The sequence below is a fragment of the Vigna umbellata genome, chromosome 8, assembly GCF_029865625.1.
Source record: "Vigna umbellata cultivar VRB3 chromosome 8, Vumbellata_1.0, whole genome shotgun sequence".
NCBI lineage: Eukaryota > Viridiplantae > Streptophyta > Magnoliopsida > Fabales > Fabaceae > Vigna > Vigna umbellata.
In genome coordinates this window covers 42930196-42948918 of record NC_142172.1, presented here as the reverse complement: position 1 = coordinate 42948918, position 18723 = coordinate 42930196, and the positions used below count along the sequence as shown (strand labels likewise).

The following is an 18723-nucleotide window of genomic DNA, read 5'->3' as shown; positions in this document are numbered from 1 at the left end:
TACTTTTAAATACCGGTAGTAATGCGGGTTATTCTAGTCTGCACTTGGCCTGCAATATGTGAACAGGGAGTGGAAGTGGCACGGAAACTATGGATATGTGGTGGTGTTTATGGTTTTTGGAAGTTTTTATGGGGGATAAATGTGTTGATGGAGTTCTCAAGAGAGGTTGAGCTAATTCTAGAGAATGATAGCTAAATGGAACTTATGAGATGCTCTAGCCTTAACTTGGGACAAAATATGGTTGCTTAAATGTTTTGATAACATAACATTCTGAATTCATTTTATATTGGAGAGACATCTCTATTTATAGAGGAAGATGTCTCAAAAGTAGACCAAAATCCTAACAACTCTCCACTTTTAGAGTGTCATATGACAATTTATTTCAATGAAAACTTCTCTACTTAGAAAATAACACATGCTTACCCTTTAAAAAAAAAAACTCTTCACTAAAAGCTTTCATAAAGCTAGGTTTACAAATCATATACTATATGATCCTTAATACAAGGTCTAATCACTCCATGATCCTCTTAGAGAAAAAAGTTTGATTCTCTTTATATAAATGACTCTAATTCTTCTTGAATGTGTTTGGATTATGACTATGGTGTATGTTGTCAGGTTGAGTGTATTGTTGTGGAGACAAAAAGAAATGATGAATGAGACACTTTATGTACTTTGCCAAAATAAAAAAAAACGCAAAAAAGGAATAAAAACACAAAACAGTAAGTAAGAAATATTTTGGAAAAAAAAGAAATTAAGATTTTGAATTGTTTGTGATCATCCCGCCCCGCCTCACAATGTCGCAAGCTTACACAAGTTACGAATAATAGGGTCTGACTTATACGAACCAGCAGACTTCGAACCGCTGGTCTATTGCGCATTGTCACCCTACTTTTTAAAGTCTTGCGTCCCTAAATCACGGGAAGAAAAGTTAAATTTAAACTTTAATTAATTAATGTAGACATACATTTATTAGGAAAGAAAAAAAAATATTTTACAGAAGTTAAGAACACTTACTGTAGTTGTTACAAAATAGTTTTAAAAGTCGTATGAAGAATTCTGAAAAATATTATTTTTGTCTTTGACAACGATATACCAAGCATTGAAACTGAAGTAAAAATATTAATGAAAAACTGGACCAACGAACCTCGTTATGACATTATTTTTCCTTCCATACGTAAGGTGGTTGGCATATTACTAGCCAGCTCCGAACCTGGGAACAAGCTTTTGTTTCGCCTTTGCTTAAGACCAATCAGCATTAATGGAGTTTTGGCTTATATGTAAACGATTTTAATTTTAATAACAGGATAAAAACACGAGAACACTATGTGGGTGTCTGATATAGGATGTTTGATTTTGACTCATAATTGTTTTGCTCAAGATAAGTTTTGCTGACAGGGATTCCAAGTATGTATATATATAGATACTGATTATTTTCTTTGATACGGCATGACTTGTTGCAAACTGGTAGGGCTGTAGGCTGTACCTCTCAAAAGATATTTCAATCTTCAAATCCATATAATAACTTTATCATGCTGCATATTACTTATGGTCTAAAATAATTGACTTCAATTCTAAAGAACAAGACCTTAAAATCTTTTCAAGTGAATATAATTTCAGTGAACTTTTTATCGTCATTATTAGTATACACACACTTGTATTCTCTAATAACTCCAAAGAAATAAAATTAACCCTAGGGTTGGAAAACGGAATGCTTCTTACATACAAAATAACACATGATCCATGGATTGAAACATGATGCATGCATGTTCCTCTCTCTCAACCTCAATATATTTAATATGTACGAATATGTGTAACCGCGACAAGCATGCATGGGGACGCTTGAAATCATGACCAACTATTTCAACTAACGTAAACAAGCACTCAGTCATTCTCAAACAATAAAAAAATATTATATACATTGTTATAATTCCTATAATATTTTTATAATTGTAGTAAAAAAGAAAACCATAGAGTTGTATGAATTGATTGCTTCTACCAAACCAAAACCAAGACTATCTTATAATCTAACCTTGTTTTTTCAAACATCATCGAAGGTTTCAAAAGTTTTCTAATACATACATTAACTGTTCCTTAGATTATGGTTAGAGGATTAGTTGTGAAGAAAGACCTTCCTTTTACTAGGTTCATCCAATTGTTCTAATTTTCGAGCTATATGTGTGTATATACATATAATCTTAGCGATCTTACATGGAATTTGGAATAGTAAACCAGGTATATAATATTGAGAAGAGAAGTTAAGGAAGTTTTTGTAAAGATATTGAGGGAGAAATCTTTCGCAAAACGTGTAATTTTCCTTTCGTGATTCTAATTATGTGGACCCTTCTGAAGATAGTGGGAATCAATTGTACACCCTGACGCCTTGAGCGAAGGTTCCCTTCTCCCTCCAATGGTAAGGTTATGTTTGATTTACAAAAGAAAGCTGAACGAAAAGAAAATAGGCAAAATGAGATGATTCCTTATATCTAATCAGGTCTTGGCTTTTGGGTAGCTTACAGAAACACGCATAACTAACTTTCATTGGAGTTGATTTTGATCTTTCAAGAATGAAAAATAGGTGCATAGGTATGATCTTTGGATCTTGCCCATCTGATGTGGGTACGGTCTCTCTTCACTACTGTATGAATATTAGGCTGCTGGGTGGACGTTTCCACCGCTCCCCAAAAGCGCGTTGAGTATCTTTTATACTTGTAATCGAAAGTTAGGAAATGATTACTTAATGTCTGAAAGATTTTTTTATCGGTTTCCCTTATTTTTCAGCAAACAAGCGATATAGAAATAAAATACCTGGGTTACGTTCTTAAAAAAAGGTACGTAATTATCTACAGCTATATATATTCCCTTTCCCACCGAAAATCACCTATAAAACCTGGCTGAAAAGCCTTTGCCCAACCCCCCTCCCTCTCTCTCTCTCTATATATATTGAATTAAACCTTCACGTGTTCCCTAAACCACCACTCTTCTCTTGACACAAAAAGGCGATACTATGTGTCTTCTAACACCCCACCTCCCTTGCAAACCCAACTCAAACCAAGACTATCTAATTTCAATGAAACTCCAAAAGACAGAGCAACCGGACATGACGATCACCAGCCCCTTGATCCACAAGGGTATCGTCACAACACCCCGTGTAGAGAAGGACTCCCCAGCAATGCAAACCCTTCTTTTCAAAGAATTAATTTCCATAGCCAAAATTTCTCTCCCCATGATCCTCACCGGTCTCTTACTCTATTGCCGCTCAATGATCTCTATGCTCTTCCTCGGCCACCTCGGAGAGCTTGCCTTAGCCGGCGGCTCACTCGCCGTTGGCTTCGCAAACATCACCGGATACTCAATCCTCTCCGGCCTTGCTGTCGGAATGGAACCCATTTGCGGCCAGGCTTACGGTGCCAAGAAGTTCACCCTCCTCGGTCTCTGCCTTCAAAGAACCGTTCTCCTCCTCCTCTTCACTTCTCTTCCAATCTCTCTCCTTTGGCTCTACATGAAGCATATCCTTCTCTTGTGTGGCCAGGACGAGGACATAGCCACACAAGCACAATTCTATCTTCTCTACTCCATCCCCGACCTCTTAACACAATCATTTCTTCACCCTTTAAGAATTTACCTTCGAACCCAATCCATTACTCTGCCTCTCACCCTTTGCGCCACTCTGTCAATTCTCCTCCACGTCCCCATCAACTACCTCCTCGTTTTCCACCTCAATCTTGGAATCAAAGGCGTGGCTCTCAGCGGGGTGTGGACCAACCTCAACCTTGTAGTTTCCTTGATTCTCTACGTAGTCTTCTCCGGCACGCATAAGAAAACATGGGGAGGTTTTTCTGTGGAGTGCTTCACGCAATGGAAGTCGCTTCTCAATTTGGCCATCCCGAGCTGCATTTCCGTGTGCCTCGAATGGTGGTGGTATGAGATCATGATTTTGTTATGCGGGTTGCTCGTAAATCCCAGAGCAACTGTGGCCTCCATGGGGATTCTGATCCAAACCACTTCCTTGCTCTACATTTTTCCATCGTCGATAAGCTTCAGCGTGTCTACAAGAGTTGGCAACAAACTGGGCGCCCAAAAGCCCTCGAAGGCGAGACTTTCTGCCACAGTTGGCCTCACTTGCAGCTTCGTGTTGGGGGCTTTAGCTTTGGTTTTTACCATTGTGGTTAGGAACATATGGGCCAGCATGTTCACTCAAGACCAGGAAATAATAACTTTGACCTCATTGGTGTTACCGATTATAGGACTTTGCGAGCTCGGAAACTGTCCTCAAACAACGGGGTGCGGGGTGCTGAGAGGTACCGCAAGACCTAAAGTAGGTGCAAACATTAACTTAGGTTGTTTCTATCTTGTAGGAATGCCTGTGGCCGTTTGGCTTGGTTTCTTTGCTGGGTTTGATTTTCAAGGGTTGTGGCTTGGGTTACTTGCGGCTCAGGGGTCTTGCGCGGTGACCATGTTGGTGGTTCTGAGTCGAACGGATTGGGATTTTGAGGCTCTAAGAGCCAAGAAACTAACCAGTGTTGTTGTTGTCGATGATGACGATGATGGCAGCAAGAAGGTTGGTGCAGAGATGGCACCCAAAGCTGAAATCAAGGAAGATTCTTTATCATCATTAGCGGAATCAGATGAAGATAAACAATCGTGGGTTTAACTTTTAGTAATCTCGGTTTTTTGGACAGAAGGAAAAACCAAAATGGAAAAATCAAAGCAGACAGGGAGAGAGAAAGAGATCTATAAGCGATTTGTCTTTAGCTGTATAGGGAAGGAGAGGTTAGTGACAGAGGATGACTTTTTTGTTTTTATATAATTTTAGATCACATGGGACAATAATGTTTAAAATTTTCACGTAATTATCGTCGCTGCCTCTTTTATTCGTCAATTCAAATCACTTACGATCAGCTGTTTCAGTTAATTAACTTGCACGTTATATACAACTAATATTGCCATTTAACTCATGGTGTTTCCTAAATGTTGTCTTCTTTTCTATGTTTGGGGTAAAAAAAGGCACTATACTGACAACTTCAAGTACACTACACATACTTGTTGCTTCACCAAACTATTCTATGTTTTTCTGTTTTCTAATGAGCAAGTACAATAATAAAACGATTTCAAGAAAAGCCATACTTAAAATACGTCTTTCACTTCACCCAATAGGAATTTCTTAATGCCCTAAACTGATTTGGAATTTTCTACTTGTTTTATCAATTTGATAAGCGCAAGCTCAAGCACAGCTTTCTGTAAATATTTGGTAGCGTCAAGAGCAAACTCAAGTTCATTCCTTCGATGAATTAGTCTTGATTTTCGAGTCGGGGATCCAAGGTTAAGAAAGGAGTAATATTAATTATTTATCCATGTAATCTACGCCACCGTGCAAACGCGTTTCTCTATTTTAATTTATTCTTAACACTAGCAGCAACTTTTAAGGCATGAATCACTCATTATGGTAACCCTGCACGTCATAGGATATGAAATAGGACATTATCTTACCAACGGAAAGGACAACTTTTTTTTTTCACTTTTTCAGTTTGTCACCCATTCAACTGCTGATTTGTTTCTGCAAAAGAATAAGGGAAAATGAGTCTTTCATCTTTCTTTCACTCCATTTTCATTATATAAATGACTGTGTTAGAACTATGACAATTTGTCGATGTGATTTCTGATTACAATTTTGAAAGAGGAGATAAGAAAAAGTATAAAGTGAGTGTGCTAAGTGTGAAAGAATAAGAACTCAGACTTCGGTCCTACCGTCACAATGCCACGAAACTTTAAGCTGATACAGATTAGTGCATTATTACGTGTAAGAAACTACTGCGGAAACTTTGCACCTCGACACATGGTTGATGACAGAATCACTTAGAAAGCACACCAAAAGAGAAATGATAGACATTGAATTCACATGATTCGGTACCTCACGTTTTCTACCACAAAAATAATCAAAAAACAAAGGTTATAATCAAAAGCACGTTCTTTACAAGCTCCTCCGGGGAAATTAATTAACCTTCACATTTTTAAGAGATTAGAAAATTGACACCTCTTCATTAAAAAACCGAAAGTATTTATTTTACAAGAAATAACAAAAAGATATTAATATAACAATTACATATATTTGTATAAAACGAAAAAGACAAGAATTATCCTCCTTACACAGTATTTGGAAATATTGGTTGCTTTTAACCCAACAAAGACGGGAGTGAAATAAATTATGAGGGATAGTGATCGTCATTTCTGATTTGGGCCATTTGGCATTGCACCCAGAAATATCTCATCTGCCGAATATTGTTGCCAAAAATAAGATGGTGGTCATAGCAGAAGTAGGATCACGGACAAGGTAGACTCTTGGGGCAGAGAGTTTGACCAGTTGATGTAAGAATTTTCTATTTGTTCAAAGCTCGCAATGAAATTGACATTAAATGAAGTACAATATGAAAATCTGTGCTTCAAAGCTCAAGGGAAAAACTTTTGTCGCCAAGTTAACAAGTCCAAGTAGTCTCCCAGAGTCATTTGAGAAAGATAAGATTGTTTTTGTAGAACATGTTTAGAAAACTTCAAATTCAACTCTTCCTCATGGGTAGGTCAGCCACCAGCAGAGTATTCTAAGCACAAAATTGGGTAGCCATTGCCGGACGCCGGCTGGTAAAGTGACCTTTGATGACTCACTTTCCTCTCTATAATCTATGGTTAATGTGCCTTATGTTGGTGATCTCGTGTTATATTATTATTAATACATAGAATAAGATAGACATGATTTGCTGTTTTTATTATTAAAATATAGAATAAGAAGCATCACAAAACCAGGGATTGTAAACAAAATGAGATGTCAAACTTTGTGGATATATAGCAAACTTTAATTAAGCTAAATCAGATTCTCACAGAAGATTAATTAAGCTAAATCAGCTGCAACACTGAGACAGAAAAATTATGATCAAGAGGCCTTTTTATTTTTTGTTTTAAAGATCTAGCCATCTACATATGTAGTGTTGGAATATGGGAATCAAATTTAACTATTGCTTTCTTTTATGTGTTACTTTCTCGAAAAGACAGTGAAGATTTGAAGTAGTGGATGATCGATTATGCTAATTCGTTTTCGACGGAGCTCATGCGAAAGGACGAGTATATATGCTTTCAATATACATTGGCATGTTATATGATCCTAATCATTTGGTTCGGTTTGGTTTGTTGTCCCTTTTGTAAAGCTTTTTATGCGTTTACAAAGCATCTCAGTTATATAATAAATAACGAAATTTTAGTAAGGTAAATCGGCTAAAGTTTGGTGTCATGGTGGTTCTGGACCATGTGCGATAAAAGCAGTTATTAATTTTGATTCACACAATTAATTTTCACATTATATATATGGACTTGTCCGCCATCAAACGACAACACTAGCCTCTTTTAATCACAAGGTTATCATCAGTCACATGAGACTGACAGGTAATGACGTGGAAATTTTTCCATTTTTTAAACATCCAAAATGTTTTTAGAAAGAGAAAATTGTCAATGTGTTTTTTTTTATTAGCTATACAAATTATGAGTGAAATCATTTAGTAAGAAATAAGATTTAGCTTTATGATTTAAAACAAAATTTAATTATTAATAACAAAAATATACTTAAAAAGAGTCTACTAGAGTTTAAGAAACTAGTTGCTGCTTGGAAAGATTAAGAAACACGTAGAAATAGTTTATTTGTTGACTTACTTTGGTCCCAATTTAATATATTATAAGCTACAAAAATAATATGCGGTGCCTGTAAATAAAAGAGTCAATTAAAGACCTATATATATAATATATTTCTCAGATATAAACGACAAAGAAATTCGGTCCAATGATTGCTTCGAAGTGGTTGAAAAATTACAAATTGACTCTTGGATTATTTGTTCTATGGTGATGAATACACATAATCTTAGTCATTCAGCATGCTTGTGTTGAAATTAAAAGCCTTCTAATTGAAATTTAAATGGACTAATGTGACATTCTAGATTTCATTTTTGACCCTGACAACAGACCCAATAATAATGGAAGGTCAAATATTACTTCGATTCATAATAATAGAGCTATCAAAACCGGTAATCCGGCTCGATCCGGTCCTGCTCATTACGGATTGGTCACTTAGTGAATCAATCTAACCCGACTCATTTATTAGCGAGCTGAAAAAATTCGAACCCAGCTTGACTTACTACGGGTTAGTGGGTTAAACGGGTTGGTTCATTGACTCATTTAATTATAAGTTTTTTTAAAAACAATTCAAAATAAATAAAAAATGTATCATACAATCCAAGGGTAATCCAAAAACATGTACAAAAGGCGAATAAATAAGTTTTTAATATTAGAATCTTGAATAGATAAATTTATAATATCTTTTCTCTTGAAACATCTTTTTTATCACCATCTACAATATAATAAAAAAATGCTAACTAATAATATTGAAACACAAAATAATAAATAATTAAATTAAATTAGGTGAATTGGTGAGCCAACCCGGCTCACCACGGATTCAACCCGATGAGCCGGGTTCTAAGTGAGTCGGGTTGAAAACTAACCCGCATAAAAAAATTACATTTTTTTCAAACCCAACCCGGCTCAAACTCGTGATGAGCCGGGTTGACTCGCGGATTACAACTCATTTTGACAGTACTAAATAAAATGGATGAACCAAATTCAAATAAAAAAAATTATTCTTTCTACCAAAATAAAAGTCATACTATTTAATGTAATTAATTTAAGTTAACTAAATATAAGTGTCAAACCTTGATTTTGATGGTTTTATAAGTAAGAATTATCAGGGAATTTGATTTCACTAATTCAAAATAGAGGATTCTCAATTAAATATAAAATGAAATTTAAATTTAAATTATATGTAAAATATTGACACAATCTTCAATTAATAATTTAAGAGGATGAATTTATTTATTATATGATATTCAATTTTTTTTTATTTTTTTAAATATATATATATATATATATATTATATTCAAATTATAATTAGAAACGAGATAATAATAACATTGACACACTAAAATTGAAGTTTCTTACTCAAAGCATTCAAAGTTGTCTTGCAAACCGAATGTACTTTTTGATGGTCTTTCAATATCTAAGTTATGTTGTTCGCTCTCTCTTTCTTGTCGAAGTCGGAAGGATACCCGTCAAAGACACTCTGACGCTCAAGTTGGACACTATGCATAACAATCTTGTAATAAAAACTACTATTTCCTCACCTCTTCTTTTAGACATATATTTATAAATACTTTATTAAACTTATCATTAGGTCTGATTCATTTATTACCAATAAATGACATTATTCATATTAATTATCAATATTATTTTATTAATTATCAATTAATAATTTTTATTGCTCATATTAATTTCTGGATCAGTCAATATTTTTTTACTGGATGATTAACAATCGGTCTTTGATCGACCGGGTGGTCCAATATTACGTATATTATACTTTTTGTTTTGTTACCGTCCTACTAGTATATATAATGCTGAGAAAGGTCTCATGATGAAACAGAAATTTTGTAGTGTTGCCACGAACGGCAGAACGGCTTTGGCTTTTTTCCAACTGCCAAAAATAAGACATCCAACTTTCAAATTCATTTGTTTCTATATTCATTTCTCTTGGACGGACTAAGAAGTATATTTATTGATCCTAACAACGGTCCAATTAATAAAATATATCATTAATATAATATAATATTCCTTTCATTTTTTTAATGTATCGATTGTTTGCTTTTATTATAATATAATATTCCTTTCAGTTTGAGATTTGTTTTTTCTTAAACATAGAAGTATGCTAAAAAAATTACCAAAAAATTTACAATTTTTATTTTTACACCGCTATATATATTAATTAAAGATAAATGAAATACAAGAATATAAATAGAAAACAATAATTAATATTTTTTTGAATTTTGAAAATAAAGGTTCCAAAAAAAAAAGAATTAAAAAAAAGTGAAACTCAAATAAATGGAGAGTTGCTCCCTCCACCATCACGAACCACTCCCTGCATCACCCCATACTTAATTTTTCCTTCTATAAATTGGATGTCAACATTCGTTTCACCTTCAACGGATGTCAACATCCGTTTCACCTTCAACGGATGTCAACATCCGTTTCACCTTCAACGGATGTTCATCCGTGAACGGATGTTGACATCCGTTTACATATTTTATATTTTAGTTTATTGTTTTTATTTATAAAAAAAAGTTCAACGGTGGCCACATCCATTTAATAGATTTTTAAAAAGTATTTTATTTATTATTTAAATAACAATATATAAATTAAATTAATAATAATTATTTTATTAGATAAAATAAAATTAATTTATAAATAATTAAGTAATAATTTTAAAAAAATTAAATAATATTTATATATTAATTTAAAATATAAAAAACTAAAAAACTAAAAACTGGAAAAAAAAACTAATTCAACGGATGTGGCACATCCGTTTAGTAGATTTATAACAAATTTTTTAATTATTATTTAAATAATAATACATAAATTAAAATTAATAATAATTATTTTATTAAATAAAATAAAATTAATTTATAAATAATTAAGTAATAATTTTAAAATAATTAAATAGTATTTATATATTAATTTAAAATACAAAAAATTAAAAAACTAAAAATTAAAATAAAAATCAACGGATGTCGCCACATGTGGCACATCCGTTTTAATATATTTATAAAAAATATTTTAATTATTATTTAAATAATAATACATAAATTAAATTAATAATAATTATTTTATTAAATAAAATAAAATTAATTCATAAATAATTAGATAATAATTTTAAAAAAACTAAATAATATTTATATATTAATTTAAAATACAATAAATTAAAAAAACTAAAAATAAAAAAAAAGAAACTCAACGAATGTGTCACATCATTTGAAGAATTTTTTCTTCAATGGATGTTGACATCCGTTGAAGAAAAGAGGTAGGAGTGTAGGATATTTTAAAATATAAAGGATAGTTTTGAAATTTTAAAAAAATATGGTGGTGCAGGAAACAAAGTGGGATGGTGTAGGGAGTAACCCTCAAAGAAATGGAAAGACAGTTGCTTCCTCCACCACCACCCCATACCTATTTTACCCTTGCTCTAAAACGGATGTCAACATCCGTTTCACCTTCAACGGATGTTGACATCCGTGAACGGATAACATATTTTATATTTTAGTTTATTGTTTCTATTTAAAAAAAATCTTCAACGGATGTGGCACATCCGTTTTAATAAATTTTTTAAAAATATTTTGATTATTATTTAAATAATAATGCATAAATTAAATTAATAATAATTATTTTATTAAATAAAATAAAATTAATTTGTAAATAATTAAGTAATAATTTTAAAAAAATTAAATAATATTTATATATTAATTTAAAATATAACAAATTAAAAACTAAAGATAAAAAACCTATAATGGATGTCGCCACATCCGCGGATGTGGCACATCCATTTTAATAAATTTTTTAAAAATATTTCTATTATTATTTAAATAATAATACATAAATTAAATTAATAATATTTATTTTATTAAATAAAATAAAATTAATTTAAAAGTAATTAAGTAATAATTTTAAAAAAATTAAATAATATTTATATATTAATTTAATATATAATAAATTAAGAAACAAAAAACTAAAAAAAAAACTATAACGGATTTTAAAAATATTTTGATTATTATTTAAATAATAATACATAAATTAAATTAATAATTATTAATTTATTAAATAAAATAAAATTAATTTATAAATAATTAAGTAATAATTTTAAAAAAATTAAATAATATTTACATATTAATTTAAAATAGGGTTAAATATGTTTTTCGTCCCTTAAGTATAACACGATTTTGGTTTTAGTCCCTACTTGAAACTTTGATGGTTTTTAGTCCTCGTAGTTTTGAAACTATTAGTATTAGTCCTTAAAAATGGACGGCGTTAAGTTTTAGTAGATGTGGCAAACGGCGATGTCCAGCTGCGCTCTACACTCTCTGTCACGTTGCTGGCCAATAAGAATCTGACACTCACGTGGCCATTCTCGTTCTTCCTCCCTCACCTGACGACGGCAAAGATCTAGGTTTTCGCTACACTGCTCCCCCACCTCTATCTCTCTCAAGGAACTCTGCTTAGTCCACTACAACTCTCAGATCGCCATTTCCTGCCGCGGTCCGATTCTTCCCATTCCACTCCACATTTATCCCATCCATCATTAACTGACTTAGCCGTTGTTTGCAGTTATTTTTTTGGTATAGGTTGTTTGTAGAGTTTATTGGAGGATTCCACAGCCCCACTGTTAGCATCCTATCAGGCACTCGAGTAAGATCTTCAATATCTAGAGTTCTGAACACAAAAAGAACAAGGTTTTTTGTCTGTGCTTATTGTGATTACACACCCAAACATTAAAAGTGATCATTTTCCTTTTGTTGTTGTCCAACTGCATGTAAGAACACACTTTGCTAGGCCTAATTGGAAAGAGGTTTTCAACAAGATTGCCTCCAAACATCCGTTTTCTACAATAGGTAAATTGTTAGCTACAAGTGCAGAACCGTTTTCTAGAGAGGATATTGAATTTTCCTTCTTTTTTCCTGCAATATTGGGACAACAATTATAAATATGCTTAGAAGTAAAGGATACTGATAAAAATTAAGATAAAGGAGCTGTAGTAACCGGTTGAAACTATGAATGATACTATAATACTAAAGTATGAGCTGATAATTTACATGGAACTATAGATCCATAGATCCAGTTGTTCAATACAAATATGAAGAAATGGATATCTAGTGCAGTTCTTCAATAATTTAAACTATTTACAAATAAAACAATATTTAGTTTAAAGTATCTTACTAATAATACAAATCTTAAAAATTTAGTTTGCGTAAGATAGAAGTTAAACTAATACAAGTAATCCCACTACATAAAAGTAAAAGCCAAAGTAGTTAAAGTGTAAGGCAAATTAACCCTTCCCTCCTAAAAAAAACTGATACTGGGAAAGTTAAAGAAGTATTGTAGTTAATTAAGATACAAAAAAAAATTTATCGGTAATTATAAGAAGATTAAAACTTATTACCTGATGTATATATTAAAAGTAAATAATACTTTTACGACTATACCAATTATTTAACAACTAAAATATAATAATACAAATAAATGATTGATAAATTAAATAGAGTTTTCATCTGGTTATATATTTAAATAAAATTGTTAATATACCATAACTTTATCCACAACTTTTTTATTATTAGGACTACTCATCTCAGTTAATTAAGTCAATTAATAGTAATATACTAATTAACCATTGTTCAATATGATTAAATAGTTAATCGTAAAAGAACATATTCATATTAATAACTGAGATTTAAAACAGAAACAACTGAGTTACAAACCATCCCTATCTGCATACAGAGCATATGGTACACTTTTGTTTGATGTATTCACTTTGAAAGCTTGATGCATATTTGTTACTTGCTAATATTAGTAAACTTTAACAAGAAAATGTATAAAAATTGCAGGAGTGTTCTATTGCGGAATGCCAGTATTGGCAAAGGAGCTAAAGAAGAAGCTATCACTTGAACTCAGCCACAAGACAACTACACGCTTCGAGTTTCACAAGGAGTACTTCTGATATAGGAAATGAAATCTAAAAACTTTTGCATATTCTTTTGTATTTACAAATTAGATTATTCAAAAGGGAAATTAAGAAACGTTTAGGCCGTACTAAGAAGGAAGCACCATGTAATTATAGTATATTTCATACACAAATACAGCATAGTAAAAAATCCAATAACAGAGGAACACCATGATCTGAAAACTGCTAACAGTGGGGCTGTGGAATCCTTTAATAAACGCTACAAACAACCTATACCAAAAAAAAACTACAAACACCATTGCAAACAACGGCGAAGTCAGTTAATGATGGATGGGATAAATGTGGAGTGGAATGGGAAGAATCGGACCGCGGCAGGAGATGGCGATCTGAGAGTTGCAGTGGACTTAGCAGAGTTTCTGGAGAGAGTTTGAGGCGGGGGAGCAGTGTACCGAAAACCTAGATCTTCGTCGTCGTCGGCAGTTTGAGAAGCCATGACCTGAGCGAGGCGCTGAGAAGCGGCTTTGGCAGCAACATTCTGAGTCCTTTTGACGGTTGAAATTCCAGTTGTAGTGAGGGTGAGGGAGGAAGAACGAGAATGGCCATGTGAGTGTCAGATTCTTATTGGCCAGCAACGTGGCATAGAGTGCAGAGCGCAGCTGGACATCGCCGTTTGCCACATCTACTAAAACTTAACGCCGTCCATTTTTAAGGACTAATACTAATAGTTTCAAAACTACGAGGACTAAAAACCATCAAAGTTTCAAGTAGGGACTAAAACCAAAATCGTGTGATACTTAAGGGTCGAAAAACATATTTAACCCTTTAAAATATAATAAATTAGAAAACAAAAAACTAAAAAAAAACTGCAACGGATGTCGACGGATGTGGCACATCCATTTTAATAAAAAATTTAAAAATATTTTAATTATTATTTAAATAAAAATACATAAATTAAATTAATAATAATTATTTTATTAAATTAAATTAAATTAATTTATAAATAATTATTTAATAATTTAAAAAAATAAATAATATTTATATATTAATTTAAAATACAATAAATTAAAACACTAAAAACTAAAAAAAAAGAAAAAAACTCAACGGATGTGTCACATCCGTTGAAAAAAAATTTCTTCAATGGATGTCAACATCCGTTGAAGAATTTTTTCTTCAACGGATGTCAACATCTGTTTAAAAAAAGATGTGGAAGTGTAAGATATTTTAAAATATAAAGGATAGTTTTAGAATTTAAAAAAAAGTGGTGGTGCAAGAAGCCATGTGGGGTGGTGTAAGGAGTAACCGTCAAATGGAAAAAGTAAATAACAAGTACTAATTCGAAAACTGGGATAATATCCATAAACGAAAAAAAAAAGAAGTATTGGAGCAGGAGTGATTCTTCCTACACCTCACTACCTTCATCCTGCACCTCCAATTTTACTTCTTTACCCTTCATTTAATAGAAAGTAAAAACTTAATTAATTAATGTTTCCTAACCGTACTTCGAAGTGCGTTTTCTAGTGGTCGCACTTCGAAGTGCGTTTTATATGTTTGTGTCGCACTTTGAAGTGCATTTCTTATATGTGCATATTTTTCTTTTATTATGTTTTATGCTACGAATTTAAAAACATACATATATAATAATTAAAAAATTACAAATAAATCCAAAATAATATTTAACAAAATTTACAGATGATAATTATAATTTAATTCAATAAAAAATTTAATAATTATTTCAATTTCATAAAAAATTAAATAAAATTAAATACATAATAAATGATATATTACAAAAATAATAATATGTTAAAAAATAACAAATTCAACAAAATTTAACAAACAAATAAAATAAATAAAAATATATTAAAAGAAAACATTTTATTTAACAACTAACATCAAAAATTAAATTTATTATATATACTAACCTAATAAAAATAAAACCTAATAAAATAAATATATACTAACCTAATAAAAAAATTAAAAAACCTATAGAAATAAAACATAAACGGCATTTGAAGTCCGGCCAAGAACTAACACACTTCCATGTGCGGTTAGTATGAGCCGTTTATTATACTCACCTAATAAAACTAATAAAATAAAATATACTAACCTAATAACAAAAATTAAAAAACCTACAGAAATAAAAACCTACGGCATTTGAACTTCGGCAACAACTAACGCACTTCGAAATGCGGTTTCTCTATCCACCTTTCCGCACTTCCAACTGCGCAAGAAGTCTGTGACCAAAATATCTCGTTGACTGTGCTAAGGGTATACTTGAAATTAAAATATATTTTGGAGGTGCAGAACGAAGATAATGAGGTGCAGGAAGAATCACTCTTGGAGCAGGCGTCGTTTAGATAATGAAGATCCAAGAGATTGTTTTGTCACAGCAACCAATTACAACTTCTCCTAACTGCAAATCCCACTATCACATTCAAGTGAATTAATTCACATTTTGACTCATAAGAATTATCCACCTATTTCCTTCATTCACTCTCTCTTTTTCCATAACATAAACTCTAACAAAAATATAAAAAGAATATCCAATATATTGATATTAAATTATTTATTATTTGTTTCTTATGTTCATTTTTGAGGTTTATTTTCATCTAATTTGAAATCAAGATTACTAGTTTATTATTCTAATCTCATTTCCAATCTTAATATGTAACGATAATAATTAGGAAAAACACCCAGTACCACATTCATAATTATATAAACGAATTAGTTCAATATAGGCCAAAAGTTAATTTTTGTTGTCAAAACAAAATTACGATAATTCTAATTATCCAAAAGAAGAAAATAAGTAATCAACGTTGACTTTCAATACGATTTAATTGAAGCAATGTCAATTTATGTATGTCATCAATTCAATACTCGAATAAACTTAGGAGCAATGTTGATTGTTAATTATCCATATTTTAATACAGACTGTTTCTATAAGGTGAATTAATTAATCAATTATCATATTAAACATTGACTTTTAAAATTAATGATTATCATAAAAAGTCAAAAACATTATGATTTGATAATTATTTGGATTTAGTATCATTGCATGTACTATTTTCTTTGGATGTAAGGTTTAGAAAAAGTAGAAGATGGATTAGGGAAGTAGTACTATGTAAGGTATAAAGAGATAGAGAGAAAAGTGGTAGAAGACGCAAATGTGTACGTATGAGGCTCTCTGACGGTACCCTTTAAAGCTGAAAACAAAACGTGATGTTTTGACTTCTTTTTGCCAACTCGAATAGCCGCAATTGATAGTCAACTTGGACCTCTTGGCTCATCAAAAGCCAACATTTGTATCTCTATATAATCTCCCAATAACTCTCTCATCTCTCTTTTTCGACACAACTTTTAAAAACCAGAGTTTAAATTGTAGTTCCTCGTCATGTGGTGGATGTGTCCCTGCTACCTAGACACAACACAACCCCATTGTCCCTTCGTCTCTTTTATTTCTGTCTCTCGTAGAATACCTTTAGCTTATACTTTACGATTATCTTCGGTTTGATTATGTTTCTGATACAAATCCTCATTTCTTTGTCCTTTCAGCATTTTTCATAAGTGAATCGATTCTGTGAAAAGAAAAATGTGATGTGGTAAACGTTGGTCTTAAAAAAAATGTATGTGTTTTCGAAATGTCGTTAATATTACATTCATCAACACTTGAAATTCTAACTTTAAAATTATTTTAATCATTATTTTTGTGCAGTTTAAATTATAAAATATTTCATTATATTTTATGTAGTTAAGTATCGATTAAAATTAATAATTATAAAACCCAGGATAAAATGAAGAATATATTATTAGAGAAATTTTGAAATATGGAGAAGAATTATTAATTTTTTTCAATTTGGGGAGTTAAAATATATAAAAATTGAGGGTTACGTTGGGCATGTGAAGGATTCCCAACATAATGCCCCATATTTAGGAAATAATAATATGATTTAGTTTCTTATACGAGACCGTATACCTCGGAGTTATCCTTGCATTAAAGCAACACACGCGCATAATGCAGGTATGCGCGCAAGCACATGCTTATTACTGATTGGTGTGTTAACCGCTCCATACGTAGTGTCAGTCAGTTATGTGTAAAATAGACCACAATCACAAATAATTTGTCCAAATAAAATATAAAAAAAAACTTATCTACATCTTTTATTCCTAAATTTTATACTTCTATAAATATTAGGATTAATTTTTAATTTTACAAATTTTATTATGTGAATATATAAACGATATATGTTTTATTAGTTATTAAATTAATAATATCGTGATGTAGTTAATATGGAGTGTTTCCTTATCAAAAGTAAAATATGTATTATATTTTAAATTACATATTCTTTTATTTAGCTTTCGTGTTTTATTTCGTTTGGATGAGTAGATGAAAAAGTATAAGAATGAAAATGAAAAAAATATAAAAAAGTAAATAAGTAAAAATTTGTATTGTTTAAATTTAGCGAAAGATACTTCAAAAATAGTTGGAAATTAATAATAAATTAATGAAAAAAAAAAGCATATTGCTATGATTGATTTGAACAAAAAGAAATAAGTTGTTAATTATTTATATTTTTTAGTTTAAATTACTTTTTTAGTTTGAAATATTTAATTAAGTTTCTAACTTTTATTTACTAAATTAGGTTTTCATATATAAAAATAATTTAATTAAATGTTTTTTAGTTGATATTAATGTTGTGTTTGTACTGTTATATGCCAATTTGTAATATTTTTATTTTTTACTTTTTATTACGTATCAAATGTCATATAACAGGTACGACAAACACAACATTATTTTGTGTTCAATTTAGTTTTTATTTCTAAAACTTTGATTGAATTAAGTTTATTTATTTTTAAATAAATTAATATTATCCTTCCCTAAAATAATATTAAATTAATAATTAACTTAATTATAACATATATATATATATATTAAAATATTTATTTAAAATTTATATATCAAACCACTCCACCTAAATATTTATAAATGATAAATTAAGTTAAAATTTTAAATATAAAAAATAAATTGAATGAAAGACATTATCAACAATTATACAAAAACGTGATACTTACCCACAACGTAATACTAACACGGTTACATGGTAGGATAATGATATATTACCAAAAAAAAATTACAAAAAAAA

The 18723-nt window shown here is 30.8% G+C and overlaps 1 protein-coding gene across 1 annotated transcript; it reads left to right on the top strand.

Annotated features, from left to right (window-relative positions):
- The first annotated feature begins 2827 nt into the window (after positions 1-2827).
- Positions 2828-4906, top strand: LOC124832467 (protein DETOXIFICATION 49). The gene has a single exon (XM_047306676.2). The coding sequence runs from the start codon at positions 3005-3007 to the stop codon at positions 4649-4651; it is 1647 nt and encodes a 548-aa protein (XP_047162632.1). The 5' UTR covers positions 2828-3004; the 3' UTR covers positions 4652-4906.
- The last annotated feature ends 13817 nt before the right edge of the window (positions 4907-18723 follow it).

Coding starts and splice junctions, on each gene's coding strand:
- LOC124832467 (XM_047306676.2), top strand. CDS start 3,005: ATGTGTCTTCTAACACCCCACCTCCCTTGCAAACCCAACTCAAACCAA.